This window comes from Plecotus auritus (assembly GCF_963455305.1).
Source record: "Plecotus auritus genome assembly, chromosome: 2".
Taxonomy (NCBI): Eukaryota; Metazoa; Chordata; class Mammalia; order Chiroptera; family Vespertilionidae; genus Plecotus; species Plecotus auritus.
Window position 1 is genome coordinate 186,151,794 of NC_137771.1, and position 18,458 is coordinate 186,170,251.

The following is an 18,458-nucleotide window of genomic DNA, read 5'->3' on the forward strand; positions in this document are numbered from 1 at the left end:
CCAATAAATTTCATTTAAGTTTCTTCACATTTATCACTTTCCTAGTCCAAGTCAGTTAAATGTCTTCTCCACGTTACCTACACTAACATCATTTCCTCTGGCCTCTTTATCACAGTGGATGTAGCTTTAAGTGTTAAGTCCAGAAATACAGTGATGGTGAAGTGGGTTTTTACTGTTTGCCTGAGAATTGTCGACAGTGGAAGATACTCAGCAAAAGGAGCAGAAGCCGTACAAATGTTTTTCTGAATATGTTGTTTTCCCCACTCCTTGGGACGTGGGCTTTATTCTCTTCCTAGATTGTTGGACTGCACACCAACATTGACTTCCTCCTCCGGCTGGCTGGCCACCCGGAGTTCAAAGCTGGGAACGTGCACACTGACTTCATCCCTCAGCACCGGGAAGAACTGCTGCCCAGTCGGAAGGCCACAGCCAAAGAGTTTTTATGCCAGGCAGCTCTGGGCCTCATCCTCAAGGAGAAAGCCATGTCAGATGTTTTCCAAATTCAGACACAAGGTATGCAATGCATTTCCGTTTCCCCTGCTTATCAAGATTTTATGAATAACTAGAGGCCCGGTGCACGAAATTCATGCACAGGTAGGGTCCCTAGTGGCTGCCGGCCGCCGGCCCGGACCTTCCTTCGTTCCGCACCGCCCCCTGGTGGTCAGCACACATCATAGCGAGCGATCGAATTCCCAGTTGGTCAAACTCCCAAGGGGACACTTTGCATATTAGGCTTTTATATATATAGATAGATTATTGACCATATGTTTTTTTTCTTTATGCTACTCTTGCCTCCCTTTCTTCTCTCAGTGATTGACACCATCCTCTGCTAATGTGACTTTTAGGATGAAGAGAGCTCTTCACATATTCTGGATACATTCCATAAACACTTCTAACCCTTTAGATAGAACTTAACTAATCACCTAACAACGTAGAGATGGATCTCTTTTCAACCAAACACCAGTGCTTGCTGCAGCCCATGCCGATCCCTTCCAACTTCTTTTATCCACCACTCCCCGTGGCCTGCTTTGCTGTAGCCTCTGTACCTGCAGCAACTTCCCGGGTCCAGGAGGCACTCGGATTCCACTGGGTTACCCATGATTTATGGTTATTTCCTCCGCTCTTTTTTTATTCTGTGATCAAATGTATGACTAACTAGAGACCTAGTTACTCCACGGTGTCATAGAGTCGGAGCTTGGGAAAGACAGGCAGAGGTTCGTCCTGACTGCCTGCCTCTGCATCTCACTAAGTCAGTGCCCAACTTCCTAACACCCCAGAAGCTGGAAATTCATGATGAAAATTCACTAGCTTATTACAGTTTCAGTCAGCTCTCCTTTAAACAGTTCTTCCCTCTAAATTGAGCAAAACCTGAGCTCTCCCAAACTTACTCAATAATATTTATTTACGCTAACTGACTTTTGGAGCAAATAGGAAAAAAAAAATGGAATCCACTTATCTCTTCACTATTGTTAGGATTATTATATTATTATAGGATGCTATTTTTAGGATCATTAATTTCTAGATTCAATCAAGAAAGTTATATTGAAAGCTTAAAACACATAATTACATCTTTAGGAGATTTGTGCTCTCTTCTCCTTTTGTCCTGTTACATTAAATGAAGTGCATGTAAGTGTGCTCCATATGGCATTCCTAAGCCTGCCTGTTCTTGGCCTTTTTAGAATGGAGTGTCTTCTCACTCTCACCTCTTTTTAAAATTTATAACCAGCACAGATAGGAACTTCAGAGTAAATTGCTTCAATTTAGTCATGCTGTAGCTTCTGGATATTGTCCAGCAGAGGATGTACACTCAAGCCCCTCTAGGTGGACCAGTAACATAGGAGAATAAGAAAGGCCAGGTGAAAGGAAAATGACGAGAGGTAGAGATTTGGGCGACCTGGAATGCAGTAGCCCCATCAGAAGGGATGGCCACGGTGCAGCTCATGCCGTCAGAGGATGAGAGTTTAGGCTGCACATATTCTCACTTTTTAAGAGAAGCTGGGATTTTTCATATGACATCTCCTGAGATGTAAATTGAAATATCTCATTTAAATTTAAAGCAATGAGAAGAACAAAGAAAACATATACGAGCTGCCAGTGGAACTGTGTTCCTGTTTTCTTTTGTAAGGTATAAATTTAGTAGGCTTGATGTTCGTAAATTTGCTGTTGAATTTTCTTTTAGATCAATATTCTCCTTTTGCATCCAGCAGTGGAAGAAGACTGAATATTTCTTACACCAGAAACATGACTCTTAGGGATGGTGAAAACAGTAAGTAATGTTTTATTAGAAGGGAAATGTGCTTTATAGAAATAGATCACATTTACCTGGGGAAAAAATGGATTCAGCTCAGCCACAATCATTCAATTATATATTTTTTAAAGATCCCTGGCCTAAACATTGTGAGGAAGTATGCCAAAATGATAGAATTGATTTGCTCTGGGTGGTAGAGTTGATTTTTTTTTTTTCTTCATTATACTTTTTCTGTATTTTGTAAATATTCTAAAAATATGTTATAAAACATACATAGCAAAATGACTGAAGTGAAATTTGCCAACATTTTAGTGAGGTTACCACTGGGTGGTAGGATTTGAGGCAGTCTTTCCCCCCCACCAATGCTTCTGTGTACTTTCTTTGCTTTGTATTTCTTCAGTGAGAATGCAGTACTTTTATTTATTTATTTTTTTACCCTTCTTTTCCCTCCTGAAAATGTATTACTTTTTTTTTTTTTAAATCCTCACTGGGGGCTATTTTTTCCATTGATTTTTAAAGAGTGGAAGGGAGGGAGGAAGGAGGGCAGAGAAAGAGGGAGATGGGGAGAGAGACAGAGAGAGAGAGAGTTAACAGCGTGAGAGAGATACATCAATTGGTTGCTTCCCACACATGCCCGACCAGGACTGAGGCCGGGGATCAAACCTGCAACAGAGGCACATGCCTTTGGTTCGCAGGCTGGCGCTCTAACCATTGAGCAACCCCAGCCAGGGTGAGCATGTATTCCTTTAAATAAGAAAAACAATATCCAAAACTCCAAGCAAGAAAGATTACCCACTGCTCAGGCAGTATTTCAGGTGGCAGTGTGTTAATAAAGAAATGTAATTTATTAAGTGCCTTATCACATGTAAATTTTATCTTCACAATTTAATAAGGGGGAGTCAATGTTACAGCCACGTATGGCTGATGAAACGATGGCATGGAAGGTACAATAACTTATTCAAGACTAGTAAGTGGCAGAACCAATGTTTGACACCTAATCTTTCTGATTCCATGCTATTTCCACCACCTTTCCAGTGGCAAATTGATTTTTGCTTGCACACTAATTTGAGTAGGCTCAGGGTGGGACCTGATTTATTGTAACTGAAGTTAGGAGAGGCTGACACAAAATTTGGACTGGAACAGTGTACCAGAGGGACCAGAATCATGTGGTAGCTGGTGGCTATATGCCTTCTGGCTGCAATACAGTTTGCATGGGAAGCCAGAGGGGGGCAGAGTCAGAGCAGGAAGGATGGGTAACCTTGAAGGTGAGGTATCCTCGACCTCTGACAACTCCATTATAAAACGTGCCTATCAGGTAGAACAGAATCCTCCTGCCAGCTCATCACAGCACCCTCCTCTCTACCCCAGTTCTATGTAGACACCCACTCACTTCCTAACAAATTCCTTGTTCACACAGTTGACTGGGTTACAGCGCTTAGATATGTTTCATCCTGAGCCTAGATGGTCATTACCTGAAGTGCACTGAGTACTTGGAAAGGAAGTTTGCAAACATCCCTTGTAGAGTAGCATTCTGCAAATGGTTAAGCTATCCATTTTATGCGGGTGTATTTATTCATTTCATCCTAAAAAACAGCCTCCGAAATGTGGAAGTATCTTACACTAGGCTGAATATGCTGAATACAAGTATCAGCAGCAATAAAATTTAAGTGGCCTCTTCAATCTAAATTAAACAGGAAAATAGCCTGTGATTATAATGCAGATGAGCCAACTGTGTTATTTGGCATGGATCTTCACTGAGGCACAGAGCAGTGTTTTGAATTATGTTGCATTTCTTGGATTTTTTTTATTTTAAAAACTAAATGTAATTGAAGAGCCAACATGATTGCTGTTCACTACTTCCTTTTGGCAGTATTTTTCAACGATAATCCAGGTCTGAATGTCACAGTTTTCAGAAATGTTAGGCTATCGCAGTGACTGTGGTTGAATGAGAGTGCACCAAACGAGAAGCCTAAGGGCCCAGAAGCATTTATGAATATAAAGTAGAACCAACTCTTAATGGTCTCAGTGAGAATGGCCAAGTATTTTAAATAATCAGGGCTTGAAAGATATTCTCACTTTGTTACCAGTGGCCATGTTTCACAGAACCCTGCCCTGCCCTCAATAATAATAATAATAGCTAAGCCCTAACCGGTTTGGCTCAGTGGATAGAGTGTCGGCCTGCGGACTGAAGGGTCCCAGGGTCCCAGATTCGATTCTGGTCAAGGGCACGTACCTTGGTTGTGGGCACATCCCCAGTAGGGGGTGTGCAGGAGGCAGCTGATCGATGTTTCTCTCCCATCGATGTTTCTAACTCTCTATCCCTCTCCCCTCCTCTCTGTAAAAAGTCAATAAAATATATTTTAAAATAATAATAATAATAGCTAAGACTTATTGTTTGGTATATGTGAGATATTGTGTTAAGCACTTTCCATGAATTATTTCTTTTGCATTTTCAGAACAGGCCAATGAAATTGGTGTTCTTATTAGTGTCAACTTTATAAAACCTTTGTAAAAAGCTTAGGGAGAATGATAATTTCCTTAAAATCACACCAAAAGGAATTGGTAGAGCCAGAATTTGAACCCACACTTCAAGGTAAATGTGCTTACCTAACACTGCATCATGTTAAACTTTCACACCTTATTAAATGCATAAGAGGTGTCTAAGATTCTCTTGTGGGCGGTCAAGAGATATCTAGGGGAGAGGGGAAAAAGTTGAGTTACCCTACTATACATAAAAGAATTTAGACATTTTCTGGCAATGTCTTTACTGTGATTCTATTGGCATTCATGTTATTACAAGATTTCATATTTTATAAATTGAAAGAAAACTGATCTGGGATGATCATATGCATTTTCTCTCTCTCTCTCTTTTTTTTTTTTTTTTTTTTACTAGAATAATAGTTGTGTTTTAAGTATGTAAGGACACATTAAAGACAGAAAATGATAAATGAGAATATTGGGAGGATTTAAGATAAAATGTATATAAGTGTGAACTGGAAAATTTGTATTATGGTTAAAAGAACATTAAAGTATATATGCATTCACTTATTCAGTAGCTCTGATTGAGTACTTAATATTTACTAGGAAAGGGGAGTAAACCAATAGAGGGCCATGATCTTTGCCCTCGAGAAGCTCACAGATTAGTTGGAGGCAGATTTTCAAGGTAAAATGTGTAATGTACTCTGCAAATACAGGTTTTATGGGATCTTCAAAGAGAGGGTCTGCATCCTGACTAAAGAAGTCAGGGAAGGCTTTGCGGAAAAGGTAATGATAGATTTAATACATTAAGAATGAGTAGAGATTTGCTTGCTAAATAATGAGGAGGAAAATCCCTGGGGCAGAAGTGACAGATTCTGGAAAGAGTGTGGAATGTTGGGAAATCAATAAAGGCTTGCTAAATGGGAAGCAAAGTATTCTTAGGGAGAGTGGTGGTTGATGAGCCTGGGTAGACGGATAGGGGCCGAGACTGAGGAGCTTTATGTGATATGCCAGCATTTTGATTTAATCCTGGGGAGAAAAATGTAGGCAAGGTAATAAGAAAATCCAGTATTCAAGTGAAAATGAGCTTTCTGACGGCAGAATGAATAGGAAGGTTTTGAAGATGTGATTGATTGATTGATTGATTGATTGATTTTTTTTCAGCTGTAACAGATTGCCACAAACTTAGTGGTTTAAAATAACACGAATTTACAGTTTTGGAGATCAGGAGCCCTAAAGTCAAAGTGCTGGCAGGACTGTGCTCCATCTGGAGGCTCAAAGAGAGAACTGGTTCCTTTTCCAGTTTCTAGAGGCTGCTTGCGTTAGTTTACCCAGGGCCCCTCTATCTTCCTGTCTTCAAAGCTGGCAGTGTAACAGCTTCATAGCATCTTCAAATATCTCCCCTCCCCTCCTTTTCCCTGACCCCTGCATTTTCTCTTAAAAAGAGTTAAAGTTATTGACAAGATACAGGATAGAGACGTTTCATTCATTTATACATTCAGTGCAAAGTTTATGAAAAAATAAATATTCTGAACAATGTGAAGAAGAGGTAAAAGAGGTCTTTGTTCCTGTGTTTTTCCCTTAAGGAATTTGCCGCTTGGCAAAGGAGAAGTGTGTTGGGAAGGGGATGGCGTAGTGGTAATGGTGCGGCCCTGGAGTCAGAGGACAGTATGGGTTTGAATTCTGGCTCCCTTGTTTCCTGTGACCTTTGGGCAAGTCCCGTACTCTGTAAGCATCAACTGTCCTCAGCCGTACATGGGCATGGCAGTGGCCGTTACTTCCTTGTGTTGTTGTAGATATTAAACGAAACAACATGTGTAAAGCACTTAGCTCATTGAATGGCATGTAGCGAGCAGTCAACAAACATTAGCTGTCATCATCATCATCATTATTATTTTGAACTATTCCCTTGCTACTGTTAAAAGAACAAAGTAGGTCTGTATGTCACATGTTAACTACAATAAAGTTGGTTGCAGAACAATAAGTATAGCAACGTCCTGTTTTTATAAAAGAAAAATACAAACCTGCCTGTGTATTTTGAAAGGTCCTAAAGGATTCACACGTTCCAGCGTTTCATAGTACTTACATCTAGGCAACTGGGAGGACTTTCAGGCCTTGTGAACATTTTTATTTTTGCAATTTTTTAAAACAATTGATAAAGAGAAAAATCACTCTATCATAACCCTGCTGAGGGGAGAATCCTAACGGTGTTTATATGTAGAAGTCTAAATGTACAGCGGAGAGAGGGTTCGTTCCTCCCCGACAGGCTCTTCCCCCGTGAGCGCGATGTGAAGGAGAGGTGGGGGGTCAGTGGGAGGAGCCTGGGCAAAGGGCACATAGAGGGGAAGGATAGAGACACCAGGAGAATGTTAATTGACCCATTTTCCCATGTGGTTGGACACAGGGCTGTGTGGAAGCATGGTGGGAAATAGGACAGAGTTTGGTGCTCTCCATACAAAGCCAAGTGTTTTCACTGTGGTGAGGACATGCTAGGAATCAGCTGGGAGGGTTGGGACAGGGAGCAGGAAGTCCTGGCAGGACCTCCTCAGGTCAGCCAGGCCTGAAGCCGCTGTCTGAATCAGGGGCGGGCGGAAGAAATGGGTAGTCCAGGCATCCAAAGGGAAGACTTTGGCAGTTTTGTGGTGAGCGTTGGAAGTAGAAAGCAAAGGAGAAGGTGAGAATGACAGGTTTTAAACCTGGGTGACAAGGGGAATAACATTGCCAGTCATGGCGCTCACAGGGCAGGAGGGAAAGCAGGCGGAGGCGGGAGATGATTTGTTGGACACACTATGTTCATTTTAAAGTATGGATGGAACATTTAACTGGACACGACTTAGAGTTCTGCAGAAAGACTGGGAACAGATAAGAGCTGGCAGCATAAACATGATGGTTGAAGTGTCAGGACTAGATGGAATGACTTTGGTCTTCATTCTCTAGCCCACAAAATTTTCGATTTCCATCTCCCTGGATAGTCTTTAACCAATTCTGTAGTCACATAATAATGAATATATTGTATATTATATTTGTACTAGAGGCCCGGTACATGAAATTCATGCACAGGGGAGGGGGGTGTCCCTCAGCCCAGCCTGCACCCTCTCCAATCTGGGACTGCTGGCTCCCAACTGCTCACCTGCCTGCCTTCCTGATTGCCCCTAACTTCTTCTGCCTGCCAGCCTGATCACCCCTAACCACTCCCCTACCAGCCTGATTGGTGCCTAACTGCTCCCCTGCCAGCCTGTTTTCCCCTAACTGCCCTCCCCTGCAGGCCTGGTCACCCCTAACTGCTCTCCCCAGCAGGCCTGGTCCCCCCAACTGCTCTCCCCTGCAGGCTTGGGTCCCCCCCAACTGCCCTCACCTGCAGGCCTGGTCCCCCCCACCTGCTCTCCCCTGCAGGCCTGGGTCCCTCCCAACTGCCTTTCCCTGCTGGCCTGGTCGCCCCCAACTTCCCTCCTCTACTGGCTTGGTCACCCCTAACTGCCCTCCCCTGCAGGCTTGATCGCCCCCAACTGCCCTCCCTTGCAGGCCTGGTCCCTCCCAACTGCCCTCCCTTGCTGGCCATCTTGTGGTGGCCATCTTGTGTCCACATGGGGGCAGGATCTTTGACCACATGGGGGCAGCCATCTTGTGTGTTGGAGTGATGGTCAATCTGCATATTACTCTTTTATTAGATAGGATAGAGGCCTGGTGCACGGGTGGGGGCCAGCTGGTTTGGCCTGAAGCGTGTCCCGGATCAGGGTGGGGGTTCCCTTGGGGCGTGGAGCGGCCTGGGCGAGGGGCCTGTGGTGGTTTGCAGGCCGGCCACGCCCCCTGGTGACCCAAGTGGAGGCCCTGGTATCTGGGGTTTATTTATCTTCTACAATTGAAACTTTGTAGCCTGGAGCAGAGCCAAGCCTCCTGCTTGCTCCATGGCGGCAGCCATTTTTGGGGGGATTTATGTATCTTCTATAATTGAAACTTTGTAGCCTTAAGCGGAGGCCAGGGCCGGCCAGGGTGTGCGGAAAGCTTGGCTTCCTCCATCACCGGGGGCAACCCTAGCCTCCTGCTCTTTCCAGCTCCGTGGCTGCCGCCATTTCTGTTTGGATTTATGTATCTTCTATCACTGAAACTTTGTAGCCTTGAGTGGAGGCCTAGGCTGGCAAGGGCAGGCGGAAAGCTTGGCTTCCTCCATCGCCGGGGAAACCCATGCCTCCCTCCTGCTCTCTTTGGCCGTAGCCATCTTGGTTGAGTTTATTTGCATATTTGCTCCTGATTGGCTAGTGGGCGTGGCTTGTGGGTGTAGCAGAGTGATGGTTAATTTGCATATTACTCTTTTATTAGATAGGATAATCTATTACAGTTTATAAAGTACTTTCACATTGATATCATCATTGTTACATCTCATCTATTTAATGGGTCAAATGGATCAGAAAACCAAGACCTGGAGATTTTAAGTGACTTAGTCAAGATCACAGAGATGATCATGCCACACAGATGGCAGATTTGGATCTTAAACCAGAACTTCTTTTTCCCAATTAATTACAGTTTTTACCATAACAATGCAGCCTTTCTTATAGAAAAAAAAAATACCTAAAATAGCCTACAGTCTTAAAAAGCTAAAACTCCATTTCTAAAGAGGAAATGTTTGAAATTCACCTTTTTTGAAACCTGCCTGATAAGTTGTGTGTTTTTTTGTTTTGTTTTGTTTTTGTTTTAATCTTTATTGCCAGGGAGTTAACAGATGTTGCTATCCCTAACAGCTAGTTATCTTTATGTTGAAAATCAGATTTTTGGAATCTCAGTTACTGAATAAAATGAAGGTCTTCTAATTTTGTTTAATTTTTATCCCCTGAAGATGTAGCCATAGCTGTAACATACAATCAGGATGGGTCATATAGCATGCAGGTAAGCCTTTGTGGTTTTGTTCTACATCTGATCTCTCTCATACTGAGAATGGTCTTTTTATGCTCTCCGGTTTCTCTTAAGCCACTGACCGTTCTGTCTATACTTAGGAGAATGTCATGTGCTTTTATTTCAGACCAATTGGAGGACACTACCCCCTATACATTTTCTGATTTTGTCCTCAGTTTGGCTGTGATTCAAAAGTTGGCAAAAAATAATAGCTTTGAGTCAGACACTGAAGTGTGTGGATATATTTATATCTAAAGCAGCGGTTCTCAAACTTTTCGGTCTCAGGACCCCTGTACATTCTTAACAATCACTGAAACTCCCTAAAGAGCTTTGTTTGTATTAGTTACACCTATTAATTTTTACTGTACAGAAAATTAAACTGAGAACATTTTTAATTATTTTGATGTATATTTTTAAGTATAAGTAACAAAATTTACCATTTTAACCATTTTTAAGTGTCCAGTTCAGTGGCATTGCGTTCACATTGTTGTATAACCATCGCCACCATCCATGCATAGAACTTTTCTCCTCTTGCAAAACTCAAACGCTATACCCATTAAACAAGAGCATCGTACTCCTCCTTCCCCCAGCCCCTGGCAACTGCCATTCCACTTCGTCTCTATGAATTTGGCTGCTAGGTGACTCATAAGTGAAACCATTCAGCATTTGTCCTTTTGTGAACTGGCTTATTTCACTTAGCATAATGTCTTGAAGGTTCTCCCATATTGTATCATGTGTCCAAATTTCCTTCCTTTTTAAGGCTGACTAATATTTTATTGACTGTATATACCACTTTTTTTTTTATTCATTCATCTATTGATGGGTACTTGGGTTGCTTCCACCTTTAGGCTATTGTGAATAATGCTACTATAAACATAATAGTAGGTGTATAAATATCTCTTCGAGACCCTGTTTTCAATTTTCTTGGGCATATACCCAGAAGTAGAAATGCTGGATCATAAATATGATAGTTCTATTTTTTTAATTTTTTAGGAACTACCATACTGTTTTCCATAGTGGCTGCACCATTTAATGTTCCCACCAACAGTGCACAAGGGTTCCAGTTTCTCCACATTCTTGTCAACTTTTTTTTCTCCTTTTTATAAAGCCATCCTAATGGGTGTAAAGTAGTATTTCATTATGGTTTTGATTTGCATTTATCTGATGGCTGATGATGTCGAACATTTTTTCATGTGCTAATTGGCCATTTGTCTATCTTCTTTGGAGAAATGTCTATTCAAGTCCTTTGCCCATTTTTTAAAAATCAGATTGATTTTTTTATTGTTGCGTTGTAGGATAAGTTGAGACGAGTTTAGAACCTAAGATTACACAAGCACACATTCCATTGCCACAGAGTGATAACATTATCGCATGTCCTGCATCTCTGAAAATTCCACTGTACACTTATGAGAGAATGTGGGTTAAAAAGGGCAAATTACATTAGTATTATTGTGAAATAGTTTGATTTCGTGGACCCCCTGAAAGAACCCCAAGTGATCCACAGGTCATTCTTTGAGAATCTTTAGTCAAAATTTTCATACTAGCCCTCAAGTAAAAGAAATCCATTACACTGGCAAATGAAATGCTGAAAGAGTTAAACAACAATGTGAGAACTCAAGCAAATTTCTATAGTAAGGTACAAATTCAGAGAATTGAATAAATCATTATTAATAAGACCTAAGAGATTTCAAATCCTGCAAAATGGGTTTGTTAATAACTAGAGGCCCGGTGCACGAAATTTGTGCATGCGGGGGGAGGGTCCCTCAGCTTGGCCTGCACCCTCTCACAATCTGGGACCCCTTGGGGATGTCCGATTGCTGGTTTAGGCCAGATCCTGAACTGGCAGTTGGACATCCCTCTCGCAATCCAGGACAACTGGCTCCTAACCGCTCGCCTGCCTGCCTCATCGCCCCTAACCACTTACCTGCCTGCCTGATTGCCCCAACCATTCTGCCTACCTGCCTCATCGCCCCTAACCACTCTGCCTGCCTGATTGCCCCTAACCACTCTGCCTGCCTGCCTGATTGCCCTTAACCACTCTGCCTGCCTGCCTGATTGCCCCTAACTGCTTACCTGCCTGCCTGATCACCCCTAACTGCTCGCCTGCCTGCCTGATTGCCCCTAACTATTCTGCCTACCTGCCTCATCGCCCCTAACCACTCTGCCTGCCTGATTGCGCCTAACCACTCTGCCTGCCTGCCTGATTGCCCCTAACCACTCTGCCTGCCTGCCTGATTGCCCCTAACTGCTCGCCTGCCTGCCTGATCGCCCCTAACTGCCTCTGCCTCAGCCCCCACTACAGCGGCTTCGTCTGGAAGGATATCCGGAAGGTCGTTTGGCTGTCCAGTCTAATTAGCATATTGTGCTTTTATTATTATAGATAAGCTTTTGATTGCCCAGCACTTGGAGAGACACATTGGTTTTCTTTCTATCAGTGAGAAAAATTATGGGAAGTCTACCTCCCTTAATTATAAGAGTTGTAATTCATATTGGTACTTTTTTTTCCCTTTTAAATTTTTCAATTACATTTGACATACAGTATCATATGAGTTTTAGGTGTATAACAAAGTGATCAGATTTTTATATAACTTACAAAGTGATCACCCTGATAAGTCTAGTACCCATCTGGCACCATACAGCATTATTATAATGCTAGAGGCCTGGGGGGTCCCTCAGCCCGGCCTGCACCCTCTCACAGTCTGGGAGCCCTCAGGGGATGTCCCACTGCCGGCTGAGGCCCAGTGCCTGGCTTAGACCATCAGTTAAACATCCTTAGCACGGCCACAGAGGGAGAGGCTCCCGCCACTGCTGCTGTGCTTGCCAGCCATGAGCCTGGCTTCTGGCTGAGTGGCGTTCCCCCTGTGGGAGCGCATTGACCACCAGGGGGCAGCTACTGTGTTGAGTGTCTGCCCCCTGGTGGTTAGTGCACATCATAGCGACTGGCCATTCCACTGTTCGGTCTATTGCATATTAGCCTTTTATTATATAGGATTATTGACTATATTCCCTGTGCTGTACTTTACATCCCTGTGACTCTTCATCCCCTTTTTAAAATAACTTCAGTTTCCTAAAGCTATCTGGGGAGTGTCTGTGCCATTCAATATGCCAAAATTGAGAATTTTCTAAGTATTTTAAATGTTATATAATAAATTTTATATAATACTGATTTTGGTGACCCCTTTTTGTCCCTTGACAACTGGTAAAATGGCAGATTTGTTCTAATCTACTCATGGAACTACATTCACAAATTTACAATGTGCTATTGTAAACCTTTAAACAAAACTGTTCCCAATCTAACCTTTATATCCTTAGAATTTTACCAAGTTTCAAATGGCCATTTGAGTGGGTTACAAAGCATATTTAATTTAGGATAGATGAAAGCAGTGTATAAATACTGCAGTATAACCTATTTCACCTTAGCCTACATAATATATTTGAAAAGAGTAGCCACGGGATTTTGACACTAACATCATGGGAATTGAGATGAAAAATAAACACAGAAGAGTGGATTTTCTGTATGTAAGGGGAATTTTGTTTGAATATATATGAGAGAAAACATTCTTTAAAACAGAATGGTTTCATGTCCTTTTGCCAGCTACCTTGAAAGATTTAAGTGTAAAATCTGTTCTTTGGAACTTTCTCTTAGAGAAAATTGTGGTCAATATCCAGCTAACTTATCTTCTTAAATCACAACTGAAACCCATAAATAGGATCTACATGCTGGTGAGATAAAAGAAATACCATCTAATTATGTGGTTCTGGCTTTTTTCACTACTGACTTAGGCACAGTAAAACTAAACTTGACTTTGGATACTCAGAAATGAATGCAAACATGTACTACATATATATTCCCAACAAAATTCTAATAATTTTGCTTAATTTGATTTATACATCTATTTCACATGTATTGCTATTCTTGCATGAACCTTTATCTGTAGCATTGTGAGTGCTATGAATATGTTATGTAACTATGTTTTCCTCTCATTATCTTACTACTGTTTCTACCTAGAGTATTTCGTTTATGTATCTTAAGGGGAAAGTTTCTACATGACTTTAAAAAAAAAAAAGACATTTTACCTGTTACCTTTTGAAACTAATTCTGATTTTATTAATTATGTAGTGTTGTTCGTTTACTTTAAGGATCTTCTCTGTTTTTTTGTGTTTTTTTTTTCTGTTTTTTTAGATTGGAGATAAAACTTTCCAAGTACTCGGTGATCTTCATAGTGAGGGAGACTGTACTTACTTGAAATGTTCTATAAATGGAGTTTCTAGTAAAACTAAGTTAATTATCCTGGAAAACACAATTTACCTATTTTCTGTGGTAAGGTCTCTTCTTTGTAATAACTCTGTTGGTGTTGGGAGAAAATTGCTTGACCAGAGATAAGGGGATTAGAAAGATCCACTTCCTTCCTTCAATCTCTTCTGTGTTTCCCTCTCCACTCTGTTTCTTTGCCATATTCCCGCCTTCTCTTGTTCTTTTGTTCACACAGATTCTCATTGATAGACACATACTCGTTTTCTTCCTTTAATTCTGAAACATGTCCTTACACCCTTCTTGTCAGAATATCTCCCTGCTCAGTGGGCCTGTTCTCTCAGGGATTTGATACCTTAACACTTTCCCCAACCGCCATCCTCCTGATACTTGAAACCTGGGGAATTGGGAGGAGGTGGCCATTGGGAGAGGAGCTGGACCAGATGTTCCCGGGGGCAAGGTGTTCAGTAGGAAGGGAGTGGGGTGAGTGGTGTGCTCTTGGCAGATGATGGAGGCAGGCTTTGCGTGGATTTGGTTAGGAATTTATCAAGAGACCTTAGGGTCCTGCATGGGTTATCAATTATACTGTGGTCTCTTCAGAGTCTTCTCACATTTGGGAACCATCTCACAGATCACAGTCCTTCGTGATGAGGTGCCTTTAGTCATCAAGTAAAGTATATGGAGTCGAGGATGACCTCACTTTGCCAGGCATTCCTTCCCATAGTCAGTACGCTGTGACCATATGATGGAGGAGGCAGGATGGTGAGTGGCGAAGAGCTTACGTTCTGGAAAATGAAGCTGCTTTCATTCAAATTCAAACCACTGAGCAGCTGTGTGACCTTGGGCTTCAGTTCCCTCATCTATAAACAGGAATAATAACTATACCTACCTCATAAGGTTATTGTGACAATTATATAAATATAATTGTTAAGAACAGTTCCTCCCTCAGACTAAGCACTTGATGGCGGAGATGTTACTAAAAATAACCTCCAGTCAGTGGCTGTCTTTTACCAACAGCTATATATGTATTAATCCCTTGCATCCCCTCTGAGGTTTGTATACCATTACTCCTGCATAATGGGGACCGAAACCAAGGAGTTTAGTAATTTTCTTAAGGTCACAAAGCTGGATTAGAACCCGGTGTTAAAGACGACGAATATTTAACAGATAGCTTGAAAATAATCATTACGTCAGGTATATTAGTAAAATTACAGGAACAAGATATTGATTTCATTTCTGGTTTGTTTCCTGTTTATAGGAAGGAACTGTTCAGTTTGATATTCCAGTCCCCAAATACTTGTCCTCTGTGAGCTCAGAAGGAATTCAGGCAGGTGCCATAGCGCCCATGACTGGAACCGTTGAGAAGGTAACCATGCGAATGTGTGCAGAATAATGCCCAATAAGGCCCAATAGACGTCTTTGTTGAACTATGCCATATATGTTCTTTTTCTCCTCTCTAAATGTCATTCATTGGAAAGCATTCATTTCAAGAAATCAAGGGACTCTATGATAGATTCAAGTTCTATATTACAGTCTTCAGTGAAAATACCAATTTACCTAATTTACAATAAACACTGTTAACATAAATTTTGAAAATGGGAATTTCCATAAAAGTACAAATACTTTAAATTGTCTTGTTATGATTAAAATAAGAGTATTCACCAAGCATTATTCTTAAGGGCTGTCTTTTTTAAACATGTTTTCATTGACTTCTTTTTTTTAAGAGAGAGAGGAAAGGAGAGGGAGAGAAAGAAACATCAATTAGAGAAACATCAGTCAGCTGCCTCCTCCACTCCCTCTACTGGGGATCAAGCCCACAACCCAGGCATGTGACCTGCCCGGGAATCGAAGCGGTGACCTTGGTGCTCAACCAACTGAGCCACACCGGCCACGGCAAAAGGGTTGTTTTGTACTGTTAAATTTAACAGTAATTTGTCATGAATAATGACATTTTCTCTAAAGTACATAACTGCATCAGTGTTAAAATGTGAAAGACTGGTATTGGTGGAGAACAACGTGGTTTGGTGTTGAGTGCAGTATGTATCCAGAGCTGAGATCCATACTGATATACCCTCAAGTGGTAATAGGTCAGACATCTCCTTTTAAATACTTGAATGTAGTAGCGTGCCCTCAAATTAATTTAAGTCTTAAAAATTCAACTGTATCTGCTTGGTACCACTCCAAAAAGAGAAGAAAAAAACTATTTAAATAGTTTGAGTGATTTCACCAAACGTTCCCCTAGAAATGTTTGCTGAGAGGCAGTGTGAGCTGGAGACTCATTCACTCTCGGTCCTCACAGGCCTCCCAGGACGTGGGCATTGCTGCACAGGGTGCAGAATAGGGTCTTACATTTAAAGATGCATGTTTTCCCCAAAACGGCCCTAAACCCAGACCATTGATTTCCTCTGACACCAAGGCCTCACCCAGCATTGCAGATTTGGGGGGCTTTCAAGGCTCTTTCTCATTTTTCATAGTTTTGGTTCTACACATGGACTGTAGAGACTGAGTTTACTGTGTTTCCAAACACTCCTTGGTAACTCTGTTAGCAAAAACAAGCAAACAGTGAGACCATATGGGCTGCATGAGTTCATTTATACATATAAAAAGGAAAATAGATTTTTCTGGGGTTGCCAACAAGTATAATTCTTTCACCTGAAGATAGTCTATTTACTGCACTGGGCCAGAGGACCTGAAACACTATATCCTAGACAACCTAAAAACTAGACAAACAGAGGCAAGCCCTTCTATTCTACTATGGTGAAGACATTCAAGGATAGTAGTTCTCCCCATTTGGTGGTATGTCTTTCTTTCCTTCTTCCCTTCCTTCCTTCCTTCCTTCCTTCCTTCCTTCCTTCCTTCCTTCCTTCCTTCCTTCCCTTCCTTCCTTCCTTCCTTCCTTTCCTTCCTTCCTTCCTTCAGCTTCCTTCCTTCCTTCCTTCCTTCCTTCCTTCCTTCCTTCCTTCCCTTCCTTCCCTTCCTTCCTTCCTTCCTTCCTTCCTTCCTTCCTTCCTTCCTTCCTTTCTTCCTTTTCTTTTTTCCATCACCATTTATCTCTTCTATGCCCTCTTCTGCCTCCACCCACCCTCCTTCCCTCCACAATCACCACACTGCTGTCCATGTGCATGGGTAGTATGTCTTGTCTGTACACTCATGAAGGGTCTCAAGATACATAAGACATATTAATCTGCTTCAAGGAAAACTAGATGGCTTGGGGGTGGGAATGGGGAACCAAGTAGTGCCTCCCGCTGACAACAGTGCCAGCGATGCCAGGCTGCCCTGTAGGTCTCTGCATTTGTCTTTGGCAGACAGGACAACCACAGACTCATGCGTCCGCTGTGTTCATTTATGTATCAGCTCTGTGGACCACAGAGGACCTCTGTGTTCCCAAGGATTAACTTGTCCCTCTGGACCCCTAGGTGCTTGTAAAAGCTGGAGACAAGGTGAAAGCTGGAGATTCTCTAATGGTCATGATCGCCATGAAGATGGAGGTAAGTACGTGCCATCGTGAGGTCAGTTGCCAGGTAAACTGTGGGCAGTTAGCAGACCTAATTGTTCTTTTCCCTTATTTAGTAAGTTAATACCATTTTACATATTAAGAGCCATGAGCTGATAAAGCTTTAACTGCGGGAAAAAACAAACATTCTTCTCATTTTAATTTTGTGAAATCGTACCTGTCGTTTGATTATGAAATGAATGAAATCATTAATATCTTAGATTCAGGCAATAACCCAACTGAATATTAGCTATGGGTATTTTCCAGGGCCAAACCTAGGGTGCCAACGCTCCGTGTCAAGGTGAAAAGCTCAGTCATATTAAATTAGCTCTTTAGGTTTTCAGGTGGTTGGAAATTATAGGCCAGTGGTTCTCAGACCTGGCCACACTTTGTCAGCCACACCTGGGAGCTTTTAAAAACTACTTCCCTGCACCCGTTGAAACTGGGATCTCCCAGAAAGGGCCCCAACGCTTTTTAAAAGCTTCCCAGGTGTGATTCTACTGTGAAGGTTGGGAGCTTCCTAGTTGGTGACCTTGGGTGGGCTACAGGTGTGTCAGCTCACTGGCGCACCATGAACATGTTATTTTCTCTGTTCTGTGACGTGAACATGGTTGGGAAACATTGATAGACAACATAACATCAAAGCAGTTGGCTTCCTTTCACTCTGACTTCGGTATGTGCTTGGTCCTCGTTAGTGTCACAACCGTTGCCTGTCGTGTCTTGTGTCCCTGCAGCACACCATAAAGGCTCCGAAGGACGGCACCATCAAGAGAGTGCTCTACAAAGAAGGCGCTCAGGCCAACAGACACGCTCCGTTAGTCGAGTTTGAGTAAGAGGAATCCAACGAAAGGGAAGCAGAATACACTCCCTTCAAAGAGATGGCCGGTGAAACAACATCTTAAGTGCAGTATCTCTACACCAAAAGAGCAAGTGCCTTCCTGCTTTTCTCGGGGTCTGGAAACAGCAGTTTTATTCAGTGATTCTATGATTATGTTAAAGCCCTTTCATATTTGAGAATCATACACTTTGATCACAAATAATAAATTATCTTAAAATATTTCATACTAATAACATTGAATTATACTTTTTTATTGGAAGCT

General features: G+C 42.0%; 1 protein-coding gene across 2 annotated transcripts in view; it reads left to right on the forward strand.

Annotated features, from left to right (window-relative positions):
* MCCC1 (methylcrotonyl-CoA carboxylase subunit 1) overlaps positions 1–18,458 on the forward strand; it is a 67,615-nt gene extending 49,157 nt beyond the window's left edge. The window contains exons 13-19 of one of the 2 annotated variants that reach the window (XM_080654022.1): positions 297–513; positions 2,180–2,266; positions 9,558–9,607; positions 13,797–13,934; positions 15,124–15,231; positions 17,282–17,353; positions 18,093–18,458. In XM_080654022.1, coding sequence (XP_080510148.1) covers positions 297–513; positions 2,180–2,266; positions 9,558–9,607; positions 13,797–13,934; positions 15,124–15,231; positions 17,282–17,353; positions 18,093–18,191 — 771 coding nt within the window. In that variant the 3' untranslated portion in view covers positions 18,192–18,458. The remainder of the gene's footprint in view (positions 1–296; positions 514–2,179; positions 2,267–9,557; positions 9,608–13,796; positions 13,935–15,123; positions 15,232–17,281; positions 17,354–18,092) is intronic. The other variant, XM_080654023.1, reaches the window with a different exon arrangement.